This window comes from Nylanderia fulva, unplaced genomic scaffold (genome assembly GCF_048542155.1).
Source record: "Nylanderia fulva isolate GAGA-0341 unplaced genomic scaffold, ASM4854215v1 Scaffold13, whole genome shotgun sequence".
Classification (NCBI taxonomy): domain Eukaryota; kingdom Metazoa; phylum Arthropoda; class Insecta; order Hymenoptera; family Formicidae; genus Nylanderia; species Nylanderia fulva.
In genome coordinates this window covers 5,845,519-5,862,951 of record NW_028189518.1, presented here as the reverse complement: position 1 = coordinate 5,862,951, position 17,433 = coordinate 5,845,519, and the positions used below count along the sequence as shown (strand labels likewise).

The following is a 17,433-nucleotide window of genomic DNA, read 5'->3' as shown; positions in this document are numbered from 1 at the left end:
AATTCAAATATTTAAGTCTTTAACAGAGAACATAATTAAAATTTTCTACAAGTATCTTTCGATCAAAATATCTACTTTTCTGTTAGTCTCTTTCTACCCTTCCAATTAGATTAGTACACCCCATACATCCGTCACGGTGCGCGTCTCACGCGGCACTGATTCTCGTGCGAGATATCGCGAGTGCGAGACTAATGGTCACATGACCAGTGGTCACGTGACAAGTGGATCCACTGGTCACGTGACCTCGGTTTCGCGCTCGTGATACCTTACACGAGAATCAGTTTCGCGCGAGCCGCGCAGCGTGATGGATGTATAGGGTATAGAGTCTCGCGTGAATCTAATGAAAGCATAAATAATTAATCACAAAAAATTCTTGTAGAAAATTTTATATCGCAAGTGCGAGACTGATGATCACGTGGTCAGTTTCGCGCGAGCCATGTAGCATAGCGAACGCGCACAACGCGCGAATCTAATGTAAGCGCAGATATTTTGATTGAAAGATTCTTGTAGAAAATTATATTTTTTTGTCTTTTGTTAAAAATTTATATGTTGAATTTTTATAAATCACATAATTAATAAATTTTTTTATGCGTACATTGCAATAATAATTTTTATGCATGCGTTGCAATTTTTAAGATTTTATTATCAAAGAATAATATAACTTCGATTCGTGCACGTAATTATATTCAGTTAAACGAAATAAGAAAATAATATTTATATACAAGATGCTTCAGGAGGAATGCAAGTTTTAGAACTTGATTGTACACATCATCTAAAGAAGAAAACATGTCTTTATATTCCTCCTGAAATACTCTGTATAATAAACTCAGAAATATTTCTATCGGCTCTCAATATAAACAATATAAATATGATGTTTTTTAATCGTGCAATGGCTCTTAGGCCGATTAAAAAACATCATATTTATACTCTGTATAATAGTATAATATAATATAAATCTAATGAATTAATTTGATTCTTTTTTATTAAAGAACAATAATAAAGTTTATTTATTATGCTTCTTTCTATTTATTTCGATGTTCTGATAATTCGATAAGAAATTATTATTGAACAAAGATTCTATAATTTGACAGTTTGAATATGACTTAATAGTATATAGAAGTAATTTTATTAATTTTATGCAATTAATAAACACTTTTCGAGTTTATATATTAAAAGAGTGTCATCACAGAAATTACGTACTCTGTCAGTTTTTTAAATGTAGAGTGACCAAATCTGTCTTCACAATTTAAAGTGTTTAAATCTTTTGTCGATAAGTACATGATGATCGAAGTTATTTTATAATATAGCTCGGTTTTGATAAAATATAAAACATAAATATTACTCAAACAAAAATATTTGTAGAATAGCATTTTTTAAAATTAAACGGCTACTTACATAAAATTGGAATTCTAATTGATAGCAAGTATCAAAAACGGTTCTGTATCTTCTGCATCTAACAATACAGAAGAAACTGAAGTCAGAAATACAAGAAAATAAAAAATTATTCATTTTTACTGTCATTCTTTCATATTTATTAACAGAGGTTTTAAATAAAAAATATATAAAAATGGTATTATAAAATTTTTTTATTTTTAATGTTTTCTTAATATTATATTACATATGTAGAATATAGCATCATTATCATCATTATTGGAAAATTTAAATTATTAACTATTTTTTTCTTTGATTTATAATTAAAAAATTTGATTATATTTCAATTTATGTGAAAAAAATGGTATACAGAATAATGTCTCAAGTGATATAATTCTCAGCATATTGATCAAAGAAAAAAGATAAAATCTATTTAATATAAATAATCAGAGGTTAATGATATCGTTAATCCAGTCAACGTAGGAAGCTACGCGGGTGTAGACGGAAGGAGCGTGGTTAACACCACACGGTAAGATGCCCCATGAAACGATACCGAGTTGGACAGGATTGTTGTCATCGAATTGAACTAATGGACCACCAGAGTCACCCTACAGAAAACGTTAGTAAAAGAGATTTTGTACAAACGATTCTTTAAGTATCTAATTTTTTTAATTCTCTCTTTATTATTATATTAAATATATATATTTGAAAATAAAAATTATATAGATAACATATTATAAGTTATATTTTATTTATAAGGTCATTTATTTTGCAACTTTTATAGATAAAACTAATTTAGAAATTACTTTATATTACTTTCTACATAGAATGAATTGACGAAATAATTAAATAAATCAACAATAATATTAATAATGTAAAATCGAAAAATAGCTTTGTAAAATCAAAAAAATTCTTTAATATGATAATTTAATTAATTATAGAAAAAGAAAAGAGAAAGAGACAGAAAGAAAAATATATAAAAAAATTTTAATTTGACTTACAGAGCAAGCAGATATCTCTTCAACAACATCAGTGCAGATTTGTGTATCATAGAGTTCTGGACGTTTGCCAATGGAGTTATCCGGGAATTTTTTCAGACAAGATTGATAGTCTAGCAATGGGAGAGAAACCTTTTGAAGAACATCAGGAAGTTTTGGGAGTAAGCTTTTCGAGGTAGAGCCCCATCCAGAGAGCACAGCAATTCCAGTTCGTACCTCGTCCTGTCGAGGTAGAATGACAGGAGACACTCTCTCATTAAAGGTAAGAGGAGTTTTCAATTTCAGAAGAGCGATGTCATATGGAGCAACACCTCTGAAAGAACGCAATATGATTTAATCTAAAGTATCGTGATGGTATCATGACTTCACCAGACATGTCTGTTATATTATCAGTTAAGAAAACATGAATATCGGATATACATATTGCGAGAAATTTATGAAAAAGATGTGATGAGATTATCGCAAGACATGGATTACTGATTGTCAAATAATTGCGATAAGTAATATTTAATGTTTTGAAAGAACTTGATTTCTCTATATATTGAGACTGTCTTAAAATAAAATAAAACATAATATTTTAGATGTAATTAAGCAATATATTGCAATAAACAATATTATTAAAATAATTTAATATTGAGGCAACAAATTAATTTATAATTTATAATTAAATAACGCAAAATTATAACTTCGTTTTGATAATATTTTTTACAAATATCGATATCGATAATCTATCTTTGCGCGCGCTATCATACATCTTATCATATAAATGTATTCATTATTAATATAATATTATATAATTATTCTATTTATTTAGATAAAATGTATTTTTAAGCGCCTTTGAAGTCTCTGAATTTGTAGATAAGATTATAATTTTGTAATATTTATATCACAAAATTATAACTAATATTTTATAATAAATATATTGTGACAGTAATATAAATTCTGATTACAAGATGGCTTTTGATTAAAATAAATATAATCAATGATTAGAAATTATGGAATATATCTATTTTTGACTAAAAATAATGGAAACGTACCCCGGATATTTTGGATGGACGATGGTCTTTTCGACTTCAACTTCTTGTTGAGTGTTTTCATTCTTAGAAAGATAATGCTTGCCAGCGAAAACCTTAAGCTTGCCGACCTTCAAAACACAGTGTCCGGCGGTCAAAATATAACGCTCATTCAAAATTGAACCACCGCAAGCATGTTTAGATGTGACGATACCCCAATGAATAGACACTTGATAAGGAAATTCACCCGGTGTGGCATCTTCACCGTCGGTAATTCTGGGTTTTAGACCGAAGGGGGTGGCTAGACATGCTGTAGACAATTTTAAAGAGAACTTTTAATAATAATATATAAAAAAGAATATTACTTTCGCAAAAACTTGTACATTTTGTTTTAGTTTTATTTCAAATATATAGTATATTTTATATAATGTATATTTCAAAATAATATATTTCAAATAATATAATATTATTTTAGAGTAAATTCTCCATTTAAAAATATAGTTTTCTTTTTAAATATCTATTTTATCGCATAATTATTTATAAAACTTTTAAATTATTTTTATACATATTGCATTAAATATTTGTAAGTGAATTATAGTTTATATGTATTTGATAATTTAAAAAAATATTTACGATATTTATGCCATTTGATAGATACATTACAATATTTATGCTACTAGAAACTGTAAATTTGTATATTTGATTTAAATTTTAATTTATGAAAATATAAATATTGTAATGCAAAAAGTGCGTACTTACCCTGGAACACCAGAATGGCAGCTAGAAGACACTGAATCAATGACATTGCGATATATCAGTTGAATGCAGGCTAAACGCCAAATAAGCTTACGGTTTATATACTACGAAATAACGCAATATCTTGCGATAAATACGCAAGAAATTCGTATTCATCTTGATAACATACCTTCTTAAGTGCATAGATAACATGGCGCACCGACTATTGCTTTACACCATTAATCTATCTCTTATATATAAAAAACAAACATTACCGTTTTTATCTTCTTTGAACAAAAATTACCATTAATTTATTTCATCGTATTTATATTGTAAGATAAAAATTTATTTCCGTGTTTATATCATAGTAGAATAGTAGAATCATATTTGTTATACACTCGGCATCATTGATGTCTCAAAGACCAAGTATATTATATTATGTGTCTTATAATATACGTACTAATTAAAATAACAAATATTAAAATAGTGCAATACGTAATTTAAATAAATAAAATAATATTTATTTTATTATTCGTATAAAAGAATTCAGTATAATAAATAAATAATAAATATTCACATTATATACATTATACACACATTCTCTCTCTTTTCTCTCTATTTCTCTCTATTTCTCTCTCTTTCTCTCTTTTTTGTCTACACTTAAACTATAAATAATATAATTCCAATATATGGAATACATGCTTTACCTAATTTACAAATAAAAATGTACAGAGTAAATACATCAAAATTAACACAAATTTTACAATTTTAATGTATTAAATCAAAGTATAATTTCTGTGTATATAACATGATTTTCAAAAATGATATCCAACTATAAACCAAATTTTCTAAAAATTAATTTAGGAACATAAATCGCATATACATAGAAACACGAAAATTTATTATATCTTACGCATTAATTTAATATGAGAATATCGATTAATCGATATGTCTCCAATTAAATACAGATCTATCTCTTGCCGTTATATATATATATATATATATATATATATTGCAGCTTAATTTATTTATTCTGATAACGATTGGAGTGTCGATTTCTCGATACTAATGCCCTATGTACTCTGTACGATATCTATCGCAGAGGTGATACTAATTATTATATCCATATACGCTTCATGAATCAGCTGATCCGCTCTCTATCGTAAAGAAAGCGTTAATTAATTTGATAAGCAGAACGATTTCACGTGTTACAGGTAACCATGCGAGCGATTGCGCGAATTCCCGCCCAGATCTCACGCGCGGTCGGAACTATCTGAGTCGCCGGCAACAGAAATCCGTACGTTCCACGATCACGTAATTGCACCGTATACGCATACTTTATACCGGCGACGCCTTTGGCCCAATCGTCAGATGCCCCTGAAAACATAGACGACACTTTTGCAACAATGATCTCCCATCATTCGCATATTTGTTCAAATGCATTTTCGTTTGCATTTTAAGATCTGATTATATAGATATTAGCATGTATGTTATTATATCATTCTCTTACGAGATAAACTGCAAATTAAAATTGATATTATTAGATAAAATTATATCTACCAGAAATTGGATACATCAGATCTGTCACCGGTCCAAGTTGATAATGACTGCCATGAACTTTTGCGATCGCGCTAATTGCCTTTTTCGCTACGTTTATCATATCGGAATAATCTGACGGCTTCGAACGTGTGTGACCCCAAGGTAGAAGCCACATTTGAGAATAAGAATGCAAAGTCAAATACATTCTGGAAATGTATCATTTATATTAAATATTTTTTATAAACCAAAAAATTTAGAAAAATTAAATAAAATAAGATTAAATTAAATTAGACTAAATTAATATTTATTTATAATTGCTATTTAATTAAATATAGAGAATTATATACTGAATATGTTGTTTATTTGCCATAATATAATCTGCCATGGCCTTCGTCTCTGGTTCGGAGAAGGCGAACGGTCCTGAATAAGTTTCATGACAAGGATCTGAACTGGCCCCCCTTTCCTTCTCTTCGCCCCAGTGGTATGCAAAATTACGATTCGGATCAACTCCTTCGCATTTAGCCCAGAACCACCTAGTATAATGCGTTACGAACTGTAAAAAGTTGGAAGGCGTGTACCTAGAAAAAAAAGATTACACATTACTTTATTTTACTATAGCATGAATAATTTCTCATCATAATTTTCATTATTGTTTTTATTGAATTACATAATAGGCATTATAAAAATGTTTTTAATTTAAACCGCACTTCTTTCTTTATCTGAAATCTCATCGTATAATCTGATCTAAAGATCAATCTTTTAAAAGCCTATTAACGAATAATACCTTTCTTTATACGTATATATATCTACAAAAAAAATATATATTGTACATATTTTACAAAATAATATATTTGATTTTATACATATATGTATATAATATGTAACATAATAAATTTATTATTTTGCATAAATTTATTTCTACAATCAATATATATATATATCCGAGAAATACAAATGTACATTAAACTCTAAAAAAATCAATATATATATATATCCGAGAAATACAAATGTACATTAAACTCTAAAAAAATATATATTCACATATTGCTAGCATTATTCATTTTTATTAAAATACACAATCGCGATATAGAATAAAAATTGTTTTCTCTCACCTACTATCCTCTTCACTTTCCACGTGATTACTTCTAGTTTTCCGCCAAAAGCGATCACCAATATGACTGTATTCATAACCATCGGGATTGACAACTGGCAAGATCATCCAGTCTGAATTATCCAACAATTTCGAGTAGGTCGAATTCCTCTCAACTAACTGGCTCAATATGTAGGTCGCCACGGCACTACCGATCCATTCTCGTCCGTGCATGCCTACAAATGTAACGCGAATTCACTGAAAAGATGAGGTAACGGGACGAGATACGGTCAAGACATGCAAATTTAATGTTGCCGAAAACCAGTCATTAATTCAGTAAAAAACAGGGCGATTGCTTCTTATAATACTAAGAAAAGAGATCAAATAGTTGGAGACAAAAATTCTTGGAATTCTTCTCACAATATCCATACCATATATGTAATGTATTATTCAATTACAATTATTTTTCAACTACTGTCTTGAATTTATATATTCATAGTTCTGTTCATATAAAAAAAATTAATGTTTGCTTTAGATAAAAAATTCACCAGCATCGATCCAAATCGCAGGTTTTCTTTCACCGTCTTTCTTTAATCCTGTCGAAACCTTTACCATTTTTATTGGTTGACCTTCATAACTATGGCCGATAGTTATTAACTCAATTATTTTGGGATACCTGAAAGCTAGGTATTCTAAATAGCGCATAATATCTGTAAAAATTAATATATTGATTGTAGAAATAAATTTATGCAAAATAATAAATTTATTATGTTACATATTATATACATATATGTATAAAATCAAATATATTATTTTGTAAAATATGTACAATATATATTTTTTTTGTAGAATAGTTTAGTAGAATTTACCTCCGTATCGATGATAACGTTTCCATGTCATACTATGACCTTGAGTGGTCACCAAGTCTTCGCGTTGTTCTTTCGTCATTTTAGGATTTTGATATGAAATTGTTTTCTATTAATCAAAGATCAAAATTATTTTCAAGATTTATAATTTATCACTCAATTTAATATATATAATTAATTATCTCAATTATTTATGTCAATAGTCACGGCAAGATTTCTCTTTTCAATTTCTTTCATAACATATGTATCAATTTAACTTTATAAAATAAATGATGATTTATTTATTACTGTAACGTTTCTTTTATATCTCTGCGCATTGAGAAATCATAGAAAATATTATAAGTAAAGTATGTTAGTATTATGCATAAACACCTGTTGTCATTAAAATTTCCATCTATATAGATCGTACATATACCCAGATAGCCACAGTAATTATTATGACATTATTTTGATGTCAAAATGCATCATTTTGATGGCAAATGATGCATTTTGACATTAAAATGATGTCATAATAATTACTGTGACTATCTGGGTAATGACATGCATAAATAATTTCAAAATCTTGGTTTTTGTGATTACTGACAATTTTAATGTTAGCTGATTATAGTCCTTTTTTCAATATAAACAATAATTATTCTTCAAAAAATTGTATATATTTATTTCAAAATATATTGAAATTGTTTTATGATATAATATTGATATAAAGAATATGAAACATGCATTTACTTTTTACCTGAATATCCGATATTAACACCTTGAAGTTGATTTTATTATCTCTCAAATAGTCCTTAACATCAGCTACAAGATCTGGCGCGATAACAAGATCAGAAGTCCTAAAAAGCAAATGTTGGTATGAAAAATAAGTTAAGTAATTGATTATTGTTTAATAAATCAAATCACAAAGACAAACCTGTTTAAATTTGGAAAGGACCAAAATTTGATGTTTTCAGGCTCAGCGTCTCTCAAGTCGTGCAGATCCGTAATGTGATTTACCGTATTAGGAAACACTCTGATTAATTGATAGTTTCTATAATTTATTCTACTGACATTCGATCGTAAATTTTTCTTTTCAGTACCAACAATACTGCTTACGACTGTGCTAAATCCATTTGCTACAACTGACAGCATGGATTCAAGTAAGTCAAACAAAGAAAAACCTCTGTCATAATCATCATCTCGGAATGACTCTCTGAGTGTCTCTTGAAAATAATTAGTTACTTCAAATCTTTCTTCTTTTTTATCTTTAGAATCCAAAATCGATTGCGCTTCTTGATCATTATTAGCATCCTGTAAACTATACGTTGGTTATTCGTCACATTAATGTATAAATAATATTTTCTATATTAATTCTCGAAATATTTTATGATATTTTCTGAAGATTATAAAAAAAGCAAACAATTGTGCATTTTCGCAAATAAAAAATTATAGTTTTTTAATTTTTAAATATAGATGTATTGCTTGTTACAAGTAATTTGCAAATATTATATTAATATTAATATTGCAAATATTTGCAAAAATATTCTGATTATATAGATTTATAAATATATTTGACAATATTAGCATTTATTGTATTATATGTTTTAAATGCCAAAAATGTTATTCCTACGCTTACGTAAAAATATATTTTTTTGCGTATGTTTGACATAAACTACACAATAGTAAAAAATTATAACATTTTTTTTATGCTTAATACACACATGATCCACTTCTTTATAGAAAAAACTAGAACGCGAATAAAACGCGTCAAGCGAAAAGAATGTGTTTTAATTAATATGATTAAATACTGCCAAGTAAAAGCCAAACTATATATACGAATTAATGAATACAAATCATACTAAATGATGATTAAATTAAAAGTGAATATTTTATATCAAGAATTATATTTTTATCAAGAATTATATTTTTATATATAAAAATAAAATTATAATTTTCTCAGATTTTTTATTTTTAAAATATTATATATTTATGACAGAATTTACGTATATTATAATATATTGTTTATATAAAAATTAAAATATATAATGTTAATTTTTTTAAAACTTTATTACTCTTTTAATAATCCTTTCCCGCGTAGAGAATCTTATTAATATTTTGATATTAAAATATTGAACATATAACGCAATTCACAATTTCATGAAATTGTTTATCGCACAATTTCTTGTTCAATTAATGACACCAACCCACTATTTTTTTCATCAGGATCTCTTTCCTTCTGGAATATCCGCTCTTCCGAATAATTATATTTTGAATGTGTCACCATGTAATTATCGCGATACGGATTACCGTTTACCGAATGTCGTATGAATATTCCTGAAACTACGACAATCACGCACAGGATGATCGATTCAACGCCTGTGCTCATGACGTACTTCGATCGCTTCAGGACGCTCGCCTCGAAGTTTCCTCGTTGACTGGCGAACCTGTAGCCGGAATCACGGCTACAGGTCGCTCAACACTGATTCACGTGAAACACGATGGTTTCACTGTTCTGCCTCACGAGTCTGGCTTACGGGATTTCAACTTCAGCATGGCATTTATTCTTTAGTCATGCAGCAGATCAGAGGCTTCGAGATTAATAGCATTAGGAATATTAAAATCATTAGAGACATTAAATGCATGACTATAATCATTATATATCGATTGGAACCGATGATAAATTATTCAACATGAGAAAATGCAGTTACAGATTTTGAAATGATAGAGAAATAAGAAAAAATAAAATTTTAAAAATTAATAGTAATTAATATAATATATTGTATTTTGATGTTTTATTTAGTACTAATTTTCAAAATGCAAATGTTGTTTTATTTGAATATTTAATAAAATATTTATTTGATAAAATATAAGTGATGTGTGTTTGCACAACTATGTTATCAATTCAAATTAATTTATTTGACAATGTTTAATATATTGTGATTATTATATAAAAAATTCGTTAAATAATATTATTATATGCATAAAGAAAAGATTATTTATTTACTAATAAAACCTAGTTCTCTTCTATTAACCAATGCATTAAATAATGCAATGAGATAAAGGTGTTGGTCAAACGCATTCCAGTAAATTTGTTTGGCATAGTATGACAGTGGTCACACAGTAGGTCAGTAAGTTTGCCGTTAGCAAAACACGTTTTCCGATGGAAGCATTCAAACAACTGTAACTGTATATTAAATCTACTTTTCTACGTAACTACTTTACGAAATTACTGCAATTAAATTAAAATTGGATTTAAAATAGCATTTATTTCAGAGTTCAACGTCAATACAAAGAAGATAAATTGAAAAATGAAACTCGATATATATATATATATATATATATATATATATAAATTATACATATATATCTGATACATAAGCGGCACAAAGAGTAGGCCTGGGTGGGTCCTGGACCACTTAAAAATACAGTGGCCCACACTTTAGCCCACCCTAAAATTTTAGAAAATATTACCATAATTACGATATCTTATTCTGACCAAGATCTCAGCTTCTTTATATAAAATTATTTTTATAAATAAAATTCTACAATTAATTTTAAATTTTATTATCATAGTTATAATTTTATACTATATTCGGCTTATCACAGAGACTCGATTGAAGCCATTTTTAAACAAACAATCAAACAAAAATTAAATGCATAATATAATTGACACGTCTTTTCCAAAAATTTTTTAGTATCAAACTCAAGATTATTCCATTTACATTTTCCAATATTTTGAAGACCGGTCTTGAATTTTTTAATTAGTTTCAGTCATAAGAGCAATATTGTTAAAATCTGATAAATAAGTGTTCATTAATTTTGTGATTAAGTGGTTTCGACTACAGTTTCTCAGTTAGAAAGGAAAACAGAAATTCGACGAATTAAAATTATGTATATGTCGTAGGCCAATGGTTACTTTCAGCAAGCAGCTTTTGACTAGTCAAATGCTATCTGCCATGTCAAATGTTTTTCCTCTCTTTTCAAATGCTACTTTCTTAGTCAAATCTTATTTTTCTAGTCAAATATTATTTGACTGAACCACTGTAGGCAAATTGTATTTAGCATATACTTTTCCACGCGAAGCGAGGTTCCACATTGATTTGAAACTTTTCACACGGAGTCAAAAGCTATTTGCTGAAAATAATCATTAGCCTACGACATATACACTCGCGGAATAAAAGTTTGTTTAGCGTGCGCGAAACGCGCTTGTGTTATCTAGTTTTAATCACAAAAATTTGATGTCATATAAAAGTGGATTTTTCCAAAAAATATTTTATATCGTCTACTTTGCGTTTTATATAAATATAGAACTACGTAAAAAATACATTTCATTATAATTAACAATGTATTTGTTAATTAATTTGATGCTTGCTGCAGAAGATTAAAAGCCGAGTACGACGTTTTAAAAATCTGGAAAACCAGAATAAGATAGATAATATTAAAAATTGTCTATAATTTGCTTTTTTATGTGTATAACTAACTTGAACATTTAGAACATTGCAGCAACAATGATAACTTTAAAATGTGCTTTAATTGAAAGTAAATTCTGAGTATAAATTTTACATTATGCGTACATGTATTTATTTCTAAATTTACTTACCCAGGTAAAAGTATCTAGAGATAATGAAAACATTCTATTATTGGAAAACATCAATCCTCTCTGACTATTTATCATAATAAGTATCAAAGATCTGCGCTCTCGCAACGTGGTTAATGTCCAATTGCTAAAATAAATGCTATTTGCGATGCTTTTGCTCTGTAAAATAAAGTTGTTGATTATACGTGTATGTCTTTATAATCAGATCTAATATTTTCTTTATGAAATAACATTAGCATTTTGCATTTTAAATTCTAGAAATTTTATTTAAATACTACATAATTATTTACCTTCAACTCGAGTTCGTTCCCATACCAACAGTAAAGAAATACTTGCAGCATCATACTGATAAAATATAATATCAAAGAAAGAAACTCTATGCTGAAGAGTTTTGTCTGCAAAATTATTTAATTTACAAATTACAAATAACTGCGAAACAAATGCGTATATAAATGAATTTCTCTCATATGTCTAAAGTTTTCAAGCTATAGTTTTTAGTAGGAAATTCCCTGTTAAATTATATTTTAGATTGCAATTTAGAAAATTATAACTCAAGCAAATTGAAATTAATTTATTAGTTATTTAGAAATAAAATTAATTAAAATGAATAATCGACAAAAGCATGAATTCCAACCTTTGATATCAAAAAAATGCTGGTGCAGAGAATAATCAGACTAAAAAGAAAGAGAACCATGACTGTCCAAATGAATAGCGCTCCTACTTTCTTCACAAAAGTGTGCACAAGTACGTGATGCCTGACGCATTCTTCAATCGATGTATTCGTATCCGATCCTTTCTTAAAATTTACCGAGGCCCTAATATTATCTGATAATCGACGACAAATCAGCTCGATCTGTCCGCAGGCGTGAATGGTGAAACCATAAACAAGGGAGTCAAATGAAACGTTCAGCATAACTGCATAAAACAGCGCTGCACTTTGTTGTAGATACGTCGCCACATATGGAAATACTTCCGAAACTGAATAAGGAACGTACGCTTTCGTGGGCAAGATCCATTCATCCTTGCCGAATCCCAGAATTGGTATGATCATGAAACCCATAGCAGTGACTTGCGACATGAATAAGAAGATAAGAGAACTCCATTTAGCTGTCACGAATATTTCGATTTATTTCACTAAAAGACTTGTTCGCCAGTGAATTCGTACGTGAAAGGCAATTAGTACATTGAAATGAATTTATCAAGTTTTAAATATGATAATTAAATTATTCGTATATACCGCTTAATTGAATAAAAAACCTACTTTTAATTTAGTTATTCCAATACCTTTTCGACTGTGCGTCTCTATTATCATCTTCTCCGTCAAATTTCTGGGTTGACACATTTTTACGCGCAAACAATCCAACAATTTCGATATATCGTTCTTTCGTAGCAAAAAATTTGCATACTTCAGACATAATGTTACATAAGTCGATGCCAGAAAGAGTCCTTCTGTTAACTCATTGATTTGATCACGCGTGCGAATAACTTCTATTACCTCAAATATCGTGAACTGATATATTAGAAAGAAAATTGCATATCTGCAAGTATAGAGTTTACATTTTAATATAAAATTATTTTAAACTTGAACAATTGAATGTAAAAGTATTTTTATCTTTATTTTAATTCTAAACACACTTATATGTTTTATGCGCTTATATACTTGTAGCAGGAGTGTAGGCAAGCAACAACGATGTTATCGTCTTTTCGTTCTTTCCACGCACCACAAAACCATAGAACTTTAAAGTTCACCGGCAGAATGTCCATAGCTGCACGTTATTTCTGTGTCATTTGACATGTTTCTATCTCAAGACTGTCCCCAGAAACTCTCTCTCAATAATGCATGACAAGTTGATGTTCGTTCGATCACAATAAGGAGAAATTTCCGATAACATTTTATCAATAGGAAAGCTACATTAGTAATATAATAATAACGTATAATATGATCAAACGTATTTAAATTTTAAAGACGGTCGATTTATGACATTCTCAGCTATGCAAGCTTCCTTCAATGCTGTGTATGCATATCGCTTTTATCGAAAAAAATAATATGAAGGTTGTATTTTGGCCCTAAGTTGTCATTACGGAAAAAATTTATCTAGATGACAAGTTTCGCTGATAAAATATTAAGCAGTATTACGTCTGCTTCGTGAAAAATATAGTTGTAGTAAATAAAATATATCCGCATATACAGAATCAATGCGGAAAGTCCACGCATGTTGATGATATTAGACAGAACATTTTATCTTCCAATTTTCTTATTTCTACGCTCTACAATAAGTTAATTTCTAAACGCTCAATAATATTATAGAGAGAGATAATATTGTAGAGAGAAAATAAATAGCACAAATATTTTAATGTATAGAAAATGGTAATATAAAATACTACTTATAGTGTATAAAAATATAAATAATTTCGAGAAAAATTTCTATTTAAAAAGACTTTTATATTTATGTTTGAAATACATAAACATAAAAGAGAAATATGTAATTCTGTATATACAATCTGTTCTTACTATAATTTAGGTCTAGCTATATTGACGTCTGTTGCAGAACATTAAAGGCAGAATAGGATGTTTTCAAAATCTGCATAAAAAAGATTATTAACATTGCTTTGTTATTATCATTAAAGTAATATTATCATTATACTGTTAAAGATATCGGCATAAACTTACCCAGGTGAAAGTGTCAAGGGCCAAATTAAAAATGCCATAATAAGAGAGTTTCAACCCCTTTTGACTGATGATCATCATGAACAGCAAACTTCTGCGGTCTTGTGTCGTGGCAATCGTCCAATTGCTCGAATAAATAGCTTCGCCGATGTTTTTACTCTGCACACGCGACAAAAGAATTCCTCATCATTCATTCGGTAAGTTTTTTGAGTCCTTTTCTTGAGATGACTTCTACAATTTGCACAAAAATATAAATAAATATTATAATATAACTAGAACGATTTTATGTTCCAAATGTTTCGTCGCGAATTATATATCGATTAAAGTAATTAAAATACATTATTATTATTATTATCATCACACCTTCAATTGTAACTCGTTTCCGTACCAGCAGTAAAAGAATACTTGACACAACATGCTCCCGAGATATAAAATTAGTGAGAGAAATCCAACGCTGAGAAGCCTCTTCTGCGAAGCAAATTTAATTCATTCATTGTCAGTATAATATTCGCGCGATATCGCGAATTAGACAATAAGTAGTAATGATGCTTTTTTAATGACGACTTTGCTGTCTGCCATTAAAACAAATATTTCAAATATTGTTACAAACATTTTTACAATGATTAAATTGTAAGAAATAACAGTCGATTGTATAAGAATTTAAATTTACGTAACCTTGGACATTTGGAAAATACTGGTGCATAGGGTGACCATACTGAAAATGAACAAAATCATCACGGTCCATACAAATAGTGATTGTATTCTGCGTACGATCTCGTGTACGCGTAAGTGATGTCTCACACATTCGCTAATGATCGCGCCTTTATCTGAACCGAATTGACATTGCACCATATCAGGATGATCCTTGAAGATTTCCGACAGACGATAGCACAGTAACTCGATTTGCCCGCAAACATGAAGAGTGAAGCCGTAGACGAGCGAATCGAACGAAACGTTGAGTAGGACCCCGTAAAATATGGCACCTACGTGCTGAAGATACGTAGCCAAATACGGATATAAACCGGTTATCGAGTATGGCAGATATGTCTTGAATGGTAAAGGTCTATTGGTATCCTGAGGTCCCACAATAGGAGCGAGTATAAGAGCTATACAAGTGGCTTGAGATATACTCATAAAAGCTCGGACGCACCACTTAACTGCGATAGACATATATATATTTCGTGTATATTTTTATACTTTCTTAAATGTATTATAATATATATTATTTTAAAACATTAAAAAATATTAATTTCGGATTTAAAATTAATGTCAATATATTTTTCAAAAAGTGGAATTGATGCTCTGTTATCTTCTATAAAAATTGTAATATGTAATTTTCCACTATATATTTTTCTTATTATTGTATACATAAAATTATTGTATATATAAAATTATTATAATATATTATTATGATACAATACATAATAATAATTATAATTATTAAATAAATTTTGTTTTAAAAATATTAAGATTCATTCTACATATGTGTATTTTTGAAATAATTACACCAAAATAACATACAATTATTAGCTGAATACCTTTGCGATCGTACTTAAGCAGAATCATCTCTTCTTTGGAATTTTTTGGTTGACACGTATCGCCACGAAAACAGTCTAGCAACATGGACACTTCATCTTGTCGCGCCAAAAAATTTCCATACTTAAAGCATAAAGCTACATAAGTTAACGCTAGGAAGAGTCCTTCTGTTAGATCCTCGATATGATCGTGCGTTCTTACAAGTTCAATTACTTCAGATATCGTAAATTCGTATATTAAAATTACTATGGCGTATCTAAAAATTAATTATATCTTAATAAATAGAAATCTTTAATTATACATGTCTGATCATCATCTTATCACATATCATTCTCTACTAAAAAATTTTATGTAATTTCTTATAAATTTTAATATGTAATTTTTAATGAGCTATTTGAATTTACTAGAATTAGAAACGAAATGTAAAAATAAATTCTATCTGCAACATAATCTGGCACAAACTTTTCTTAATAAATCATCGATTTGTATAAATACTGAATGATGTGTTTCTGCAGTAATAAAAATAATATTCGATAAATAAATTAAAAAATTTTTTTTTTAATAAGAGGAACAAAAAATACAATAATAAAAAATTATCTATAGACAGTGCAGACTTGTTACCAAATTAATATATAATATTTTGTGTGCATTTTAGTTACATATTTGAATCTGTAATATATTATATATCAGAGACATATATAATATAATTAAATAAATATCACATTTTTTCACTATCATACCTATAACAGAAACTTATAAAACGAATGAAAAGACTATTATTGGTTTTTTCACTCCAAGCACCGCAAAACCATAAAACTCGGAAATTTAACGGCAATACATCCATTATCACGAGATGATCGTTTCTGTATTACTTCACTTGGGCAGAGTCACCCTCTTAACGTGCCTCGCTATGTCTCGAAAATACGAAACTTATAAGAAAAATATAATAAAACATCTTACATTGTGAACATTCTTCCTCGTGAATTAATAACGAAGTCGCTAGAACGTTCTTTATATGCGTTTCTTAACATTTAATGTCGTCGA

At 28.5% G+C, this 17,433-nt stretch overlaps 4 protein-coding genes across 5 annotated transcripts; all 4 read right to left on the bottom strand.

Annotated features, from left to right (window-relative positions):
- Positions 1-1,742: 1,742 nt before the first annotated feature.
- LOC114944818 (trypsin-1-like) lies at positions 1,743-4,221 on the bottom strand. The gene is made up of 4 exons (XM_029320870.2): positions 4,142-4,221; positions 3,407-3,692; positions 2,373-2,682; positions 1,743-1,979 (listed from the first exon to the last, which is right to left on the bottom strand). Exons 1-4 carry the CDS (start codon positions 4,185-4,187, stop codon positions 1,818-1,820), a joined length of 804 nt encoding a protein of 267 aa, XP_029176703.2. The 5' UTR covers positions 4,188-4,221; the 3' UTR covers positions 1,743-1,817.
- Positions 4,222-5,318: 1,097 nt separating this feature from the next.
- On the bottom strand, positions 5,319-9,983 carry LOC114944832 (carboxypeptidase B). The gene is made up of 9 exons (XM_029320886.2): positions 9,793-9,983; positions 8,523-8,906; positions 8,346-8,445; positions 7,616-7,721; positions 7,295-7,456; positions 6,769-6,982; positions 6,004-6,234; positions 5,678-5,862; positions 5,319-5,494 (listed from the first exon to the last, which is right to left on the bottom strand). Exons 1-9 carry the CDS (start codon positions 9,972-9,974, stop codon positions 5,319-5,321), a joined length of 1,740 nt encoding a protein of 579 aa, XP_029176719.2. The 5' UTR covers positions 9,975-9,983.
- A 1,961-nt stretch (positions 9,984-11,944) lies between these two features.
- On the bottom strand, positions 11,945-14,005 carry LOC114944827 (4-vinylanisole receptor-like). Of its 2 annotated transcripts, none has more exons than XM_085479864.1 (6): positions 13,834-14,005; positions 13,470-13,729; positions 12,820-13,292; positions 12,476-12,580; positions 12,189-12,344; positions 11,945-11,998 (listed from the first exon to the last, which is right to left on the bottom strand). In XM_085479864.1, the coding sequence occupies exons 1-6, from the start codon at positions 13,947-13,949 to the stop codon at positions 11,945-11,947; spliced, it is 1,164 nt and encodes a 387-aa protein (XP_085335990.1). In that variant the 5' UTR covers positions 13,950-14,005. The 2 variants fall into 2 exon arrangements, with proteins under 2 accessions (XP_085335990.1, XP_029176713.1); XM_029320880.1 differs by having other exon boundaries at positions 13,470-13,723; positions 13,846-14,005.
- Positions 14,006-14,695: 690 nt separating this feature from the next.
- LOC114944828 (4-vinylanisole receptor-like) lies at positions 14,696-17,283 on the bottom strand. The gene is made up of 6 exons (XM_029320882.2): positions 17,130-17,283; positions 16,392-16,645; positions 15,529-16,010; positions 15,217-15,321; positions 14,857-15,012; positions 14,696-14,767 (listed from the first exon to the last, which is right to left on the bottom strand). Exons 1-6 carry the CDS (start codon positions 17,231-17,233, stop codon positions 14,714-14,716), a joined length of 1,155 nt encoding a protein of 384 aa, XP_029176715.1. The 5' UTR covers positions 17,234-17,283; the 3' UTR covers positions 14,696-14,713.
- Between the last annotated feature and the right edge of the window lie 150 nt (positions 17,284-17,433).